Consider the following 16,333-nt stretch of genomic DNA (forward strand, 5'->3'; position numbering starts at 1 on the left):
AAAAAGGGAATTCTAAGTATTATTTAAAAAATCTGAAACATGTTCATTTGGATGCTGCAGACACCACCATCACTAAAAAGCACCATAAAAGACTTACCGATATTGCCAGCCAGTGACAAGGTTGGTGTATTTCATTAAGTAGCCACAAATATTTTCCATGTGATCACTATAAAAAGAGACAGAAAAGCAATCAGACAATGCTAAATGTATTTTAGATCCTTCTGACCATCTTTATTCTCAGGAGATGAATTTTAATGTTCATTTTTAGAATAGCACTATCAATTTAATAGCTATACTTTAAAGATTTTCCAGCATTGTTCCTAAAATAGTTTCTTATGACAATTTAACCAGACATATTGAATCCCAAATAATTTCAAACCATAATTAGCTGCACCAATTCAACAGGCACTTCTAGGCACATTTTTACAAGTTTCAGGTAATTAAAGACTTTGTACCCATGCTGCTTCTGGCTCCTGCTATCTCTTCACAACAGATTTTATACTTTTGGACTCCTAGACAAAATTAACTTTCACTAGTTTATTAACAGAGCCCTGGACTGCAGCCACCAAGCTAAACAGTCTGTAGCTACTCCTACATCAGTGTGGTGTTATTAATCCCTTGTGTCCTTCCCCTACACAGCCATGCTCCTGAACAGATGTCCTACAGAACACAACATGCAAGTGCAGGTCACATCAACACACTCTGAGACCTAAACCAGAAGCCAAAACATCTCCTTGGGCCTGACAGGAAAATCCAGCAGTTTCTCCTTCAAAGATCTGACTTGCAACACCCACCAAAAATGAGAGTCCACCAAAGGCACTTGACATGGAGATATAATATCACTATGGGCAAAATACATTTCCATTTCTGAAAATCAATTGCCCTAAATAAGGCTTACAAGTACCATGACTACAAATTACTCAATTTAAGACCACAGTTTTAAGACCCACTTTATGCTGTATGTTCCCAAAAATCTAGAAATGCCACCTCAATGCCCTCACCCCACAATAGGACATAACCCCACACTTAAGAACACACTCTTGATAGACAACTCAGATCCAGCCTGAGAAAAAAGCTCCTATTATTACAAAGAAGAATTGAAACAATGACCCAAATATCAGACACTATTTGCTTCTCCAAAATAAATTTGTTTCTAATCTTATTTAAATTTTCTGTAGGCTGTAGTAGGTTGAAGAGTAAATGAAATTATTCAGAGTCCATTGGAGCAGCAGCAATCTCTCTTAGTTGTTAAATGGATAAAGTAGCCCCATGTCAGCAAAAGGGGAAAAGTGGGGAAAACAGGACTATGAGAGCCAAGGGATCATCTCCCTTAGTGGGTTTTAGTTGCAAAGATAACTGGGCTAAGTACTGGGGTAAATTCTAAGTAACAGCTGAAGCTGCTGTCTATACCTCATTTATAGACAGCAGATTAATTAGAAATCTGACAGTTTGATAAATATAACATGTTACACTGTTTCAAAGAAGTCATTTAGAGTGACACTAATGAAAATAGCCACACAGTAAATCACTGCCATTCAGTGATATAACACAAGCCAAGAGATACAAGAATATACATTTTTTAAAGAAAAAAACCAAGGTGCTGATTTTAAATGTTACTTTTAAAAGCAAAAAATATGTGTCCTAGCTATTACAGCAACAATCAGTATTGCAGTCATATCCTGCAATGGAGAGCAGCCAGCAGGACTATCTAGGAATTTAATTTCTAATAGCTCATTAAGTGGTACTAGAGATTAAAATAAAACCAAGGAGAGCAGAGGGTGTTGTATATTTTAAATGTACAGAGAAGCTAAAGGAGACATAATCAAACTCATCCTCTGCAGATGCCTCTTATTTGTTATTATTGGCAAACAAAGGAAGTACAGTTTAGACTTGCTCACTGTCTTCATTTAGCTGAAAATTATGAGATTGCATAGTCATAAAAATGCATGAGCTTGGGTTTTACTCATCTGAAAATTGTCCCTAGTCACAGATAATTGTTTTTCAGCTCCAGTGAATGCAAGCTACACCCTTGCTTTTCAGTGACACACTGCACACAGCCCTGCACATTCAGGGTACAGCCACTGCACCCCCATTAACCAATGTTCCCCAAATCACAGGTACCTCTAAAGAATCCAAGAAACATCAGAAAGGTAAATTCAGACTGCAGTGAATGCAGCAGGACTTTATGTATGACCTATGGAAGTCCATTCATCTGACAAGGGTAAATTAAATAGCCTTTGATTAAAATAATTTCACCTCTGGGTTGGTTTTTTGGGTGTGACAGATAAAATAGCTGACTTTGTCATGCAGAAAAACACACTGGAGAAGGGAGTGCAGCTCTTCTGGGGATGTAGTTCCACATTAAATTACCAATACATTTTCCCATCATCTGCATGTTCCTTTCCACTTGGATTTTCACTTTGTCTGGACCCAAACATCTCCAAATGCCTCCTCTTCAGTAATTTATATCTCTAGCCTCATCAGTCCCAGAGGGCTCAGCTGCAAGGCTTTGAAAACACTGCCCCATGGAAGTCCAAGAAAGTGACTGAGAATTAATATTCCACCATTTGAACAAAGGCTTATTTTTAAATAAGTGAAAATTATATACACTGAACAAATCTAAACCCACTCTGCAAACTGCAATCAACAAAAAAGTAAATTCTATAAATTTACTTTTCTATAAATTCTATACATAAACAGATGACAGAACTACAGTTAACCTCCTAATCTTCTGCATGTGTGAATACAGAAAAATATTCTCAGTATTATTTATGAACAAGGCCAGGGATTGTAACTAAAGCACTTCTTCAAGAATTTTAAGGTTAGTGCCTCCACAGCAAGAGTTAAACCAAGATATTTGTTGTTCCTAAAGCAGTGATGTAAGGCAGTTAGCACTAAAAAAAAATACAAAAGCACACCCAACCCAAAGAAAACCCAGTAACATTTCACTAGTATGGAACTCACAGCCAAGCTCTACAGAGCACTGCAGAATCCTTGTAAAATGGTAGACTTGAGAACAAGAGGTTGAGGTTCAAGCACTGGCTCTGCTCACAGAAAACCACAGTTCATAAAATATGAGTAAGCTCCTACTGCTGTTTCATGGTAATAGTGCTGGCAAACCTGTCTCAAAGTCACCAGTCTACTTCAAAAGCCTCCAAAATTCCCAACATATGGGTTTTTGACTTCTAGAAAACAGATTTCAAAAGTGAACTTGGCACACAACACTGAGCAGCTTAAGGCTGACAGTGAGGGCTGGCTCCCTTGGGATCTTTCCTGATTTTCAGAATCCCTCTGCAGTGACACTGCTGCCTACATGCACGTACCTGTACCTGTGGCTACGTGTGTCTTTCCATAGCCAAGATGCTGTTGTTGCTATTTAAAATGCTCACCACAGTCTCAGATTGTCAGAGGAATAGCAACAGCTCAGCACCATGAGTCAACAATCCCTAAAGGGCCTAGTTCTGTTGAAATTCACATGTCCTGTCAAAGAAAGGAAATGTTGCAACAGACGGATCACAGTCTTAAGGACATGAAAAAAAAAAAGATTAACTTTTTCTGGACTACTTTAAGTGAGGGTATTATACAAATTACAATCCAGAAAAGAGGTATGCAGAACACATACTTTTCAGTTCAGAACAACATCTGAACTCTAGCCCAGCAACATCTACCACCTCCCAAAATCTGGGGTTTTTTCCCAAAGGCTGAACACCATTGAACTTGACTGTCCATTTATCACAATATTTTAGTTTATAAACACTGTGAGATGGACTGAGACTGTCCATTTAAGCAAATGACAGACATCTGTGAACAATTACACATCAGTTCATATTCTTCCCACAAAATTATCCATCCCTTACATCAAAGGGATGTTTACCACAAGCCAGATTTCTACATATCTACATGCTACTAAAAAAAATAATAGGAACAAAAGATTCACAAAGGATCACTGTTAGCTTATTTATCCTTCTCTGGTTTTACTTGTCCTTTCCTAAGTTGCAGCAGCTGACAGTGCCTTGCAGGGTGGTCTCCTGTCCCAGGGAAGAAAGAAGACAGTGACAATCAGGCCAAATTCCCCTGCATCCTGTTTATGTGCAGCACCCGAGCTTTGGACGCAGATACAGAGGAACAGTAGTCCCACAATGACGTCTTTCAGGAGCTTCTGCCAAGACACTCAGGCTCACACCTGGGCCAACATTTTCTCTGAGAAGCAGCAGCAATTAAAAAAAAATGCAAAAGGCTTTGCCAACCTTTTTCCATACCCTTCATGGGCAGGTTGCCATGAAAGCCCCACAGGAAAAAAAACCTCACAGTGGCACAAAAATTACACCCAACAGCAAAGCAGCTACAGAACAGTTCCAAGACTGCCCTTCAGATGATTTCAATTCTGCTGGGACCCAGACAGCACCACGTGGGATGCTTTGAGCAGCCAAGTCTCTCCAGACCCAACAGCTGTCTGAAGAGCAAACACAGCGGCCAAAGGCTTCCCCACTGACGTGCGTAAGGCCTGACTTCAAGCAGCAGCTGAGTATGTGTGGATTTGCTGCCAGCAGGAAGGATGGCCAGGACTCTGGAGCCCATGAAGATGTCAGGGAGGGCTCCTGAAGGCAGATCCAGCCTCCAGAAGATTTTGATCCTGCCTCCAGAGCTGCCACGACCATTGTTATGACAGTGCCTTTGGATCTTGGCCAAGGGAAGATGCTCCTTTCTACTGAGCTCACAGCAAGATGCAAACCCCTGGTGCAAGAGTGTCTTCATATTAAAAGCTGGCAAAGCATTAAAAAAAAAAAAAAAGAAATGAGGCTTGTAACAGTGCAAACCAATGAGTGATTTCAATTACAGTTTGGAAAAAGTGACCATTTTCACTGAACTTGCTCATCTCTGTTTGCTCACAGGTTCACTGTTGGCAATGGCTTGCTTTTTCCTCACTGGGCACTGCAAAGTGCTTATCTACAGTGCACTGATTTCCCTTTTCCTTACACAGAGGGGTAGGCAGTGGAGAAGGGGAAAAAAATCCCAACAGCTATGTCAGCATTGAACACTGCAGGCATATCTTCTGCAACTGCAAGAAACCACCACCCAGTTCAGCACACTCCAACTCCACAGCTCTGTGGTGCAGGAGAATGCTCCCCAGTAAACCCAAGGTAAGGCAGAAGCATCAATCAATTACCTCTGCTTTTCCAAACAGCTTCTGGAAGAAAGGAAAACCAACCATCCTTGCTGTGCAACTCACCAGCAGTGCTCTATAGTGAGCTGTGAAGTGGCAGCAAAGCTCCTGCTCTTCAGCTCATGTGTTTGACTACTCAATTAGAAATTTAGAGACCAGAAACAAGTGCAAGGAAAAGAGGTCCAACACCATGACAAGAACATCAACAGCAGACCATGAGGATACTTCAGAACACCACTTGGCTCCAAGTATGCAGCAACGCACACCTCCTCATTAGATATAAAAACTTCTCTCCACATGCACTCCTGTAAATCCTTGGGAATACAGACAAGCATTGGAAGAGCAGCATGGGGTTTCCACAAAGAAAACGTGTGGCAGAGCCAAAATGAGCCATCAGCTGTCCTTGATTCCCATAGTGCAGCCCAGCCTCCCCACCCTGGGGTGAGGGGCTCCTCCCCAACCCCAACCCTTGCTCTCAACACTTGTTCTGGCACCTCAACCTCTATCAATACTAGCTCTCAAGGAGAATGATAAATCAAGCTAACAGTTTTTGGTTTTTTTTCAAATAATCTTAACTAAATTTGTATTCCATTCTCCTCTTTTCAGCATTAATACATACAAATCAAACTACTGTAACACTTTTGTGGTCCAGCAAGAAGAAGAAGAGAGACAATATTTAATTAATAAGTAGCAAAATTGTTCTCACATAATGACTATAAAACTGATTGTTTAGCTACTTTATAATTTACAGAGCTCTCTATCTCTTACAATTCATCTGCCTAGAAAAAATTGCAGTGACATTCAGCTCAGCAGTTCGTCTCACACACAGGTGAACACCCCAAGTCAGCAAGAACTCCACTTATGGACAATTTATTTGTGGATTTGCATCAGCAGAACAGAACTGAAGCTGCACCAAAGAGTCAGTAGCCAATCCAGAAGATTTTGCTGCAATGATATCAGTGGAAAACAAACTGTAGATTTAGCCAGTATCATTTTAGAGCTGGAGCATACAAAAAACAAGGACCTCAAAAGGTCTGAGCTCTCCCCTTAATGCCTCTGGAGAGGTTGTCTGCAGCTTTGCTACCATTTATAATGCAGTTTCACACATTACTGTTACCAAACCCAAAATTCTCACAAAATCTAGCTTCAGAAAGCTCAATCAGTCAAATTAAAACTGCTCTGCCCATTGAACAATGCTGATATAATATATACAAGGCAAACAGTGATGGGTGAGCACCTTTGCAGTTTTGGACAATGTGCTGCCTGTGATACCTGGCAAAGCAGTGGATCCTGGTAAACACATCCACAGAGACTGGTGGAGCAAACCTCTGTATCTTCAGTCATTCTTTGGCACAGTCCAACATGGTTCAGCTTACTACACCTTCCATCCCAAGGCATTCTGCTCTCTTCTAGTCTAGCAGCTCTTATCCTACCAGAAATGTCATATATGCCCTTGCAGTCTTGAGATGTGAGTATTTGTGAGTATGCATTTTTAAAAGATTATATTAACAATTACACATTGCCATTCTGGACTCTGCAGCAATAAAACTCTGAAATGGAAGGTAAATAGGATCAGCTACCTCAGATGAGCCTCTTGCTTTGCAATTATTTTTGAAATATTATTTGCAACATTTCAGGTTAAATACTGAGGATAATAATTATTATCACTTTCCAAGTAAATAAGCACACACTTAAATAGCCTATTGTCAATTGATGTTATCTAAATATTCATAAATATAAGCAAAAGCCTGTGTGGACCACCAGACTCAAGAAGCAATGGCCAGTAGTTTAAAGTCTAGCTGGCAAACAATTAAAAGCAACACTGAAATACATCTTCTAACTCTGAAGCTCTGAGCAGGAGAATGAGAGATTTCCCAGAGGCCCATCTCAACACAAATTATTCCATAAATCTTGAACACAGAGAAATTAAGCAAAAATACTCTTACATTAAAATTGAGGTGGAGGACACCAGGAAGATTTAAACTCTAAATAAGAAAGCATACACATTAACCACCTATGACTATCACCATATATAAAGAGAGCAGGGCTACTTTCTTGTTTGGTGCTTGAAGGGAAGGGTGATTCCCAGACAAGGAATTATTCAAAAGTGCTCCTTTTCATGGTGCAATGAGTAGGAGGTACTATGCATTTGGCACTCAAGCTCTAATAATGAGTTCCCTCGTGGTTTTCTTGTGCTTGCTATGGACATTTATGAAGGACTTGTGCACTGAACAGTAAGAGGACAAAAATATATAATTCCATTTGGATATAGGGAACTGAAGCACAATGAATTTTCTGCCTAATTTTGAAACATATTAAGTCCAATTTTTATTTTATTCGTACATTCAAATCATGGGTTCTGCTGATTTCAGCTGCAACTGTGACCCTGCAAAAGTTTTGCAAAATCAGAGCAAACTGTTCCAAAAACAGTCCTCCAAGAAAAAGGGGAACACAGTTAGTGATCACCAGGGAAAAGCAGTTTGAATAATATATGACTATTACCACAAAGGAAGTCAGAGCCAGGGTCAGAAACCAACTCCTTTATGCAGCATCCTGCAGTTCTGCCCAGCTGATCTCTTGCTTTCTGATACAACAATGTGCAATGAAAGCAACCAACTTTCTCAGGGCAAAACAGGCTCTTTGGGAAACTAATTTGACACTATCTAAATATTAACCAAGACTTCAAAGATTTCCAGCCTCCTTGAAAACTCTGGAATTCACAACTGAAAGCAAAAAGGGAAAAATGCTTACCCACAGCAAAAAGCTCCAGAGCAAGCTGACAAATACAAGATTGGCAGCTTAACACACCCAAAGGAGCGGCATTTCTCCTACCCAGCTTCAGCCTGCCCTCCCCTCCCATTTTAGCATTAACACACACAGGAGAGAAAATCTGAAAAGGTGCAAGCTTTGAAAGCACCCTAAGCAGAAAGTTGTCTGGCAGCACGGCCAGGGGACAGCCAGACCCCACAAGAATTCACCAGTGCTGGCAGGTGATCAGAGGGCACCAAGGTCTGTGAGTAAACAGGGCTCACTGCACTTGTGCCTTGATTTCCACAGAACGATGAGTACAGCTCAGGAGCCTTCCCAGGATAAGGTAACAGCAGCAGCTGCTGCTTTCTGCTTCTGCAGTAAGCAATGTGATCAGGTCATGCACAGGCAGTTTGTTTTCCATCTTTTCTCTGGGGAGAGAAAGCGTGTGGCACAGCAGGATGTTAATGTTGTACTGTGGTTAATTAACTGGCTGCTACATAATTACATTAGAAAAGGTGAAGTTGAAAAATACTCTTTGCACTTAGTGAAAGATAGATATTTGTAACAGCCATTAATCCCTGCAGAAATCTACTCCATGGACAGCACAAATTAGTTGGTATTTAGACACTACCCAAAAATTGGTGCTTCTCCATTTTAGCTTAATTTGAACTCTAAGTGAACATCCCACTATGAAGATAAGTACACTGGATGCCAGAACCAACTCCCACATGTGACACCCCTGTCTGTCCAACATGGAGAGGCTGTGAGAAGCAAGAGAAGGACTCTTGATAGTCACTCATTGAGGAGCCACAGGGCTGGAGAAGGAACCCCAGACCTTGCCACCTGGCTCAGGAATTGGGCTCACATTCCCTACTAGAACATCAGCCAACATGAAGCTGCTTAAATTACCCAAACTTGTTTCCCCAACTGTATCCACTGACTACCCCTCACATCAAGATTTGCTTCTCTGAATTTATGACACATCTGCTCCAACACCAATTATCCAAGTTTAAATACATGTGTGAACATGAAGGGCTCACCTGCCTTTTAAAAAGTGCCTGGGGCTTTAGCAACTGTAAAATCAGTTTGGTAAAAGATGACCTTAATATTTTAATAACACAGAATGCATCCTGAAATGGATGTAACTGCCTGATCATTTTCAATATGAGCTTCTTGTCTATTCTAATGAGCAAATTATGTGAAGTGCAGAATTTCTAAATTAGTGTTAGGAGCACGATATACTCTTTAAGCAAAGAGTCAAATGAGGATAAAGAAATTCAGGCACCAGATTTTTCAGCCAGCTCCCTCCAGCATATCAAACAAATGTGACAGCACTCCTAATCTGAGTTTTAGTAATAAAAGGAACATACAAAATTGCAAAAATAAATTCTGAATTTCACAGCAACCACTTGAGAAAATCATCTTTTCAGCACTCCAAACCACACCTCAAAGGACCAGTAACAAAGAGAGCAGCATGGGCTTTGTGAAGGTCCTGCAGTGCTGAGGTATCTCCACACATCACCAGAAACAGAAATAAGGAAGGTCATGACTCACTTTGACACAGGCATCAGAGCCACCAGCCAAGCCAAAAGATGCCACTACAAATATCATCTCCCTTGGGAGGTGGCACCCCAATGTGACAATGCCAGTAGGTTCTTACAACAGTGAGATACTGAGGAAGTGAGCTGCAAGAGCAGGGGAAAATCAAAACAGGAGCAGGCCTTGCCAGGCCTCCCATCTGGGAGTGACACCACAAAATTACAGCCTCTGTCCCTCTGCAGCTGTGCACCACAAAGAAGGGAGTTACAGCAATTGATTCCAGCAAATATACACAAACTCCACCTAGAATCCCAAAGAATTTTGTTTCAAGCAATGTAAAAATAAAAACCAGAACAAGGGAGATGGGTAATAAAAAGGAAGCACTTGGGGTACCAGTGTTAGAGAGAACTGTCCTGGGATGACACTAACATTTTCATGAAGGTTTGGGACATTTCTTCTACTTAGCAAGCAACAGGGAGCATAGCCTAAATTCTGGCCTGCTCTCAGGAGCCAGTTGATGAGGTCAGCACACAGCACCCTCCTGCAGCCTAAGCAAGGACTTGATTCCCAGACAAGAACAGAGGACCAGCAAGGGAGAGGTTTGCAAATGTTGTTGAACACTGAGCTGCCATCACCTCCTGCATCTGCTTCTACCAAGCTGGTTCCAGCTTTAATGACCAAACAGATGAAATTTATCCTCCCAAGATCAAAACTTCTTGAACAAGAAACACAGAGAAACTAGGAACACTCAGTACATCTCCTTGCAACTAAGACTGACACTGGGACACCCCCAACACAAGGATCAGTACTGTGTCAGTTTCAAGATACTTTTCCCTTTACTATTACTAATTAGATCATTTTTGCAAGACAGCACAAATGAGAACCAAATGCTTCCACCACAGCCTAGCTCAGCTTCACATGCTTTGCTTCTTTCATTGCACGTGTGTTTGAAGTGCAAAGCCTTGTTAGTCATCCTCAACAGGAACTGGGATCAAACTTAGAAAAATGAGCACTGCCTTTAAAACACATTTCCTACTGGATGATTTTATGAAAAAGTGTTCATGATCATCTCAAAACGCAGAATTAAAATATATTCACTTGTTTCAGTTACCAGTTCTTCTGCTACATTGTCACATGCTGGCCTGCTCAAGCACAGTAGACTGAATTAAGGTCAGTAACTGTTTACTCCCCTTTTTTTAGGATTTATGAAGAGATTTGCATAGTGTCAACTGAAAAAGCCCTAAAACCCACAAAAAAAAAAAGACTGACAACCATTTTACTTGTTTAAAATTTGTTATCCATTTGCATCCAAAAAACATTTAGTGTTACCCTTTGGCAAAAGTCTCTCTCTGCTCTTTTTCTCAGCCTCCTACTCCAGCCCAAAGCCACACGGAGTAATTCTGCAAGAGAATCTGTCTAACTTAATAAATTAATTAATGACAAGCAGAAGCCACCCAGCATGAGGAATCCTCTTACTGGCCATTGTCACACCTAGCAAGAAAAAAAAAAGTAAAAAAATTACTATTAGTCTAGGAAATTTACTCCTTGAAGCTACTTTCATCCAAATGGTTTTCTAAACTAACTGACAATTGTGAGTAACCTTGCAGCACTCAGGCAAACTCTCAGAAACAACTAAAAAAAGGCAACTCACTTCCTTAAACAAAGAGCAAAAGACACAATCTGCAGCATTTTATAACTATACATGGCTAAATCCATAGCAAAGAGATGCTAAAACCATTTGAAAAATAAGGAACAGAGACAGCTATCTAAAAAATACAAGCAGAAGTGAAAAAGCAAATAGGTTTTAAATATAATATAACTTGTAAGCTTCAAAATCAGCAATAATTTGGGAAATTCATGAAAACTTTACCTGTATTTCTAATAGCAGGGGAAGAAATGCTGGGAATAGTTTTAATAGCAGAATTGATCTACATATTTGAGAGCAGAACCACTAAGAAAAGCATAAGAGGACAGCATATTATCATGTCTCCAAGTGGGAAAGACAATCTTGTTTCTCTAGTCAACTACAGTGCTTTGAACATTTCATTTTGTAGATAAATAAGAACATGTGATTGCCACTCACTTCTCTCAAAATTATTAAAATCTGAAAGCCCCTCAAGCCAGGCTGACAGGACTGGTTACACTTCCCTGGCACATGTTCTGATCAGCTCTCCCTTCAGCTCATAGAAGATTCTGCATTCTGATTGTGAAATTTTTATGTTATTTGAATGATTACAAATCACATGTTGCAGAAGTACCAGCCCAACCTGCCTCCTTTCCCTCACTGCTTTGAAAGCACTCTTGTTCATTTAACCCAGAGCAAGGCAAAACCAAATGAACATGGTCATAAGGTAAGGCAGAACTGCTGAGTGCAAGTAATTCTGTGGGTGAGGCTGTACTTACTTCACAGCTTGGTTACTGCTGAAAATACAGAAAATAATATCATCTTAAACTACTTCATCAAGTAATCTTACAGCAATCTGAAGATATTCAGAAGTCTTACCTCCTGGTAATTGTTTCTCTAAATGAAGACAGGGTTAAAGAATTTAGTGTGTAGCAGAGCCTCTGGGGCTCTCTTTATCCACTGAAATGCAAGTTTACACTCAGGCTGTTCCTGCTCCTGTCAGGAAAATGAAGCCAATGGTTGGTTGTTCTCAGACACACTCTGACCTGATCATACATTCACAAGAAAACAAGATCACTTCCTGTCAGATGGCTGAAAGAGCAGTTTCTCAAGAACTCTTAACTTCTACTAAGTAAATTAAAAATAAAAAAAATCATCTTCCTATCCTCAGCAGAAACCAACCCCTCACAAATTTCAGAAGAGCCACTGCTATGCTGGCTGCCCAAACTCACCAATGCACAGGCTACAAGCATGAAGTTTGACAGGAGATCCAGCTCCATCTCCACATCATCTGAAGTGTCTGGCAGCCTCTGGTTGCCACTTCTCCACTATGATAAATATCTGATCTAGCTCTACCACAGCTATTTAAAAATCTCCCTATTATTCCCCTACAGAAATATAAAGTCAGGCTTCCTGCTTAATTTTTTTTCATTTTCTAGATACTCAATTTATGCCAAGTATACGTGACCTTGCACCTCTCTGAGAAATTCAGTTTTCATTATTTAAGGTTCCAGCAGTCTTGGAGGTTTATTTTTTATCCATAGTCTCAATTTCCCACTTGGAGCACTGGAGTACCAAGTACCTGTTGTCCCACTGTCTGACAACTCTGCTACAGCTGTTTTGACCAGCTGCTTCACCAAACAGTGAGCTAAACTTCTGCACCAGATGTGGTCTGTGGAGAGCAAGTACCCCATGATCCTACTCCTGCCAATCTGTGAGACCACACATTGCCCAAACTCTGTGCTAGGAAAGTTAAAATACCAAACTTCCACCAAAAGTTCCCAGAAAATCTGTTTCTGAAACCTGTATGTTAGACACTGATTTATCACTGGGGAGTTTGTCTTTTGTCAAATATATTTTAGCACAAAAGTAATTCATAAAGTGAAAACTAAGCTACAGCATCTCATTCAGGAGGGCTTTCTAGGAGACAGGGGGGAAAGGTGATATTTTGAGGGTAATTAGATAGAGAGACAAATGTAGGAGTAAATAATTGATCCCAAACACAGCAGAGATTAACAGTGAGGTATCTCAAGTGTCCACAGTAATAGAATTAGTACACTGTTTCTCCAAATGATCTCCAAAAAATAAACTGCACTAAAGTTTTAGAGCAAATTAAACCAGATATTGATAGCTACAAGGAAAAGTATCCCACTTAGAGCTGTCAAGCCATGAAAATGGCTAATACTTGGGGTCAGTTCAATTTTTGCCATACAAGCCGTAGCACTGAAGGAAGAAACAAAGCAATTGGATGGATAATTTTATAAAGTGGAATTTCACTGGACAGCACTGACCAGTGACCACCATCAAAAACACTAGTATAGCTAAAAAGTATAGCTAAAAAGACATCCAGGCAAATCAGGCATCTCATCCCTTCCACTGCCTCCAATTCCACATAAAAATATAAAATATTTCCACTGTGATTGCATAAACTAACTCCTGTGTCTCATAGTGTGTGCTTGATTATAGTAACAGCAATTTCCATTAGAAAATTCAGTTCTACTCGAACACAGACTTTAAAAAGCAACCGGAAAAACAGTGCTTAAAACAGCCAATAGCTACATCTAATAATTAGTTTTCCGGACTTAACAGCCTGAAATATTCACCCTGAAATCACCACTTCTCTTTCCGGCACTAGTCACCAGAAAAGTGAAATACTCATGACCCAGATTCTCAGCGATGACCGCGCTGTTCCCAAAGCTCCGGGGCGCTCGGTGCCTGCCCATCCCGGCCCTGGGTGCCCGTGTCCCGGGGTCACCCCGGTCCCTCCGTCCGGCTGCAGCACGCTCCGGCTCTGCGGTCCCCACACACAGCAAACAGCGAGCCAGTCCATCTGGGCTGGCAGATGACGGCTCTGGAGAGTCTCCATTTGAAGGAGAAGTGTGCGAACTTCACACAACAGCAGCATTTTCAACAGCAACATGGCAGAACTCCAGCCAAGGCGGAGAGAGCCGGGAACCTCGCGGGTGATGCTGTGGAGCCCGCTACCAGCGTGTGAGGGGGAACGTGTTCAAACAGAAAGCACAGCAGGAAAAAAGCATATGGAAACCCTCAAGTCTCCGAACACACAGGCAAATAATTCAAACTAAAGCCGTGAGCTCAGCTTCTCCGGCTTTCCCTGCTCCCTTCTGCTGACTTGCTGAACCTGAGTAATCACTCTGATTTATGCTAAGCAACGCCGTTCTTAAAACAAGTTAGATAAGAATGAAACTCCGTGCACACTCAGCAACTAACAGAGATCATCAATTAAAAAAATTAATGACTGCCATTAAGTTCTTTAAAAACATCTAAAACTCGGCACAAAGTTTGGCGTTTTTTGGAAAGACTGGAAAGGGGTGAAGCGCCTCCAGCAACTTTAAACAGGTCTCCACGTTCTGCGAGGGGAAAAGAGGATCTGAGAGGCAGAAGCAAAGGCACATCATCCCCCGGCAGCTCCGTGCGGATGGAGAGCGGGAGCCGCCCGCCCACGGGCACCCCAGCGATGGTGGGCACAGGGACCGAGGCAGCCGCGTCCCCCGTGCCGCGCCCCGGCGGTGCCGGGGGGGTTCCATTGCTGCCGCAGCCGGGGCAGCCACGCCGCCCACCCGGCTGGGCAGCTCCGGGCCCGCCGCCCCTCACCGCGCCTCACGCCCACCTGTACTGCCAGCCCTTGTTGGCGCCGCGGCCGCCGCCGCTCCTGCCGCCGCCGCCGCTGCTCTGCCCCGCCGCCGCCGGCAGCGGCTCCGTCTTGCCCTCGCCCTCCGGCCCCTTCATGGCCGCCGCCGGGTCCGCGCCCTGCATGGCGCCGCGGCTGCCGCCCCTCAGCGGCGCCCCCGGCCCCGGCGCACGGAGCGAGCCCGCCCCATGCGGGCTGCGATGGCGGCGGCCGCCGGCACCCCCACGCCCCGCTCGGCTGGGCCGGGCTGGCCGCGCTGGGCTGGCCGGGCTCCCGCACGGCCGCGCCGGGATGGGCGATCCCGCCCTCCCGCTCCCTCACCCGGCCCGGCCCCACCGCCCCTTCCGGGTCAGCGCCGCCGCCATCTTTAGTGCGGGCAGCGCTCGCACACCTTCGGAGCGGAATGAAACTCGCGTGTGACGCCAAAAAGGAGAGATTTCCTCAAAGCGTTAATAAGTGATCAGGCTGTCAGCGCTCCGAGAGGACTCCCGTTAACAGGTTACGGAGTAACAGTAAAATTGTGGCGGGTTAAGGGTCAAGGATTGCCGGTGATAGTATCTGACCGCACAAACGTGTTCAAAGCAGTACGCGAATTCAGAGCAACATACTAACAAGCTCTAATCGCTCACGAAAGTTAGGTTGAGAAAATCATATCGGTTCTTACCTTATAGGCTTCCCTGAGGGGGAGAAAGCAGGTTCACCCACCATCTCATCCCAGAAGTCACAATGGAGTCTTCCCTAACTTCTCTCCATTTCTTAACTTACATACTTCCATATTATTTTCTTTATATTCCTACCTTATATAACTTTTCACTATTTCTCCACATTCAGGTGGAGCACGAGTGACTTTAGTCATACACCTCAACGAGAGGTGCTCGCACCTTTGGGTGGGTATCACAATTGTGCCAGCGATAGAGATCTGTTTCAGTCCAAGGAGAGTGATTTTACCACAGGTGCTGATTCAACAATGGCACATCTTCCTTTTTCTCCCTTGGTTTTCAGCTGTTGTGTGGATTATCAGCTAGAAAGTAACACCGAGTTCCCTCCTCTGCAAGGGTTTTGCCAGAGCCTGGCTGCAGTGTCTCCAGCCCCCTCCAACCTCTGCTAAGACCTCCTTAGATTGTGTGTGGGATGCTCACCACATTCCACCCAGCAAGCAGCAACCTTATTTTCCACTATAATTTCCATACAGTGATCTTCTTACCTCCAGTCATCTTCCCACATAAGGGCTGCAGGAATTCTCCCTGCAAAATAAGAGTGGGCTGAGTGAGGGATCCAAGCTGTGCCATACACAAGAAGGGATGTGGCAGCTGGGATCCTGCTTGAGACCCACAGAGCAGGGTCAAACCTAGCACTTCATGCACTGAGCAATGCCACAACACATCCTCGAGAGAAAACACATTTTTTCCCTCCTTTTCTTCCTCCAATTACTGTATTTTTCTTTCATGGAATGCCAGCATCTAACTGGGAGAGCTTGGTCTGGCTCTGTGAAATCTTTCAGGCCAGTCATGGCTTTTGGTCAATCACAGCCTCGCTGACTGCAGCTGTATTATTTTTTAAAATCAGGGGCAGAGGATCCTCATTCTGACTTTAATTAATCTGC

The 16,333-nt window shown here is 42.9% G+C and overlaps 1 protein-coding gene across 2 annotated transcripts in view; it reads right to left on the reverse strand.

Annotated features, from left to right (window-relative positions):
* The window catches only part of OSBPL11 (oxysterol binding protein like 11), a 39,713-nt gene extending 23,630 nt beyond the window's left edge, over nucleotides 1–16,083 (reverse strand). Inside the window, exons 1-2 of one of the 2 annotated variants that reach the window (XM_059476045.1) lie at nucleotides 15,935–16,083; nucleotides 98–166 (exon numbers count right to left, since the gene is read on the reverse strand). In XM_059476045.1, the coding sequence (XP_059332028.1) occupies nucleotides 98–166; nucleotides 15,935–15,954 (89 nt within the window). In that variant the 5' untranslated portion in view covers nucleotides 15,955–16,083. Of the gene's footprint in view, nucleotides 1–97; nucleotides 167–14,709; nucleotides 14,914–15,934 lie in introns of those variants that run through there. The other variant, XM_059476044.1, reaches the window with a different exon arrangement.
* Nucleotides 16,084–16,333: the final 250 nt, after the last annotated feature.

This window comes from Ammospiza nelsoni, chromosome 7 (assembly GCF_027579445.1).
Source record: "Ammospiza nelsoni isolate bAmmNel1 chromosome 7, bAmmNel1.pri, whole genome shotgun sequence".
Taxonomy (NCBI): Eukaryota; Metazoa; Chordata; class Aves; order Passeriformes; family Passerellidae; genus Ammospiza; species Ammospiza nelsoni.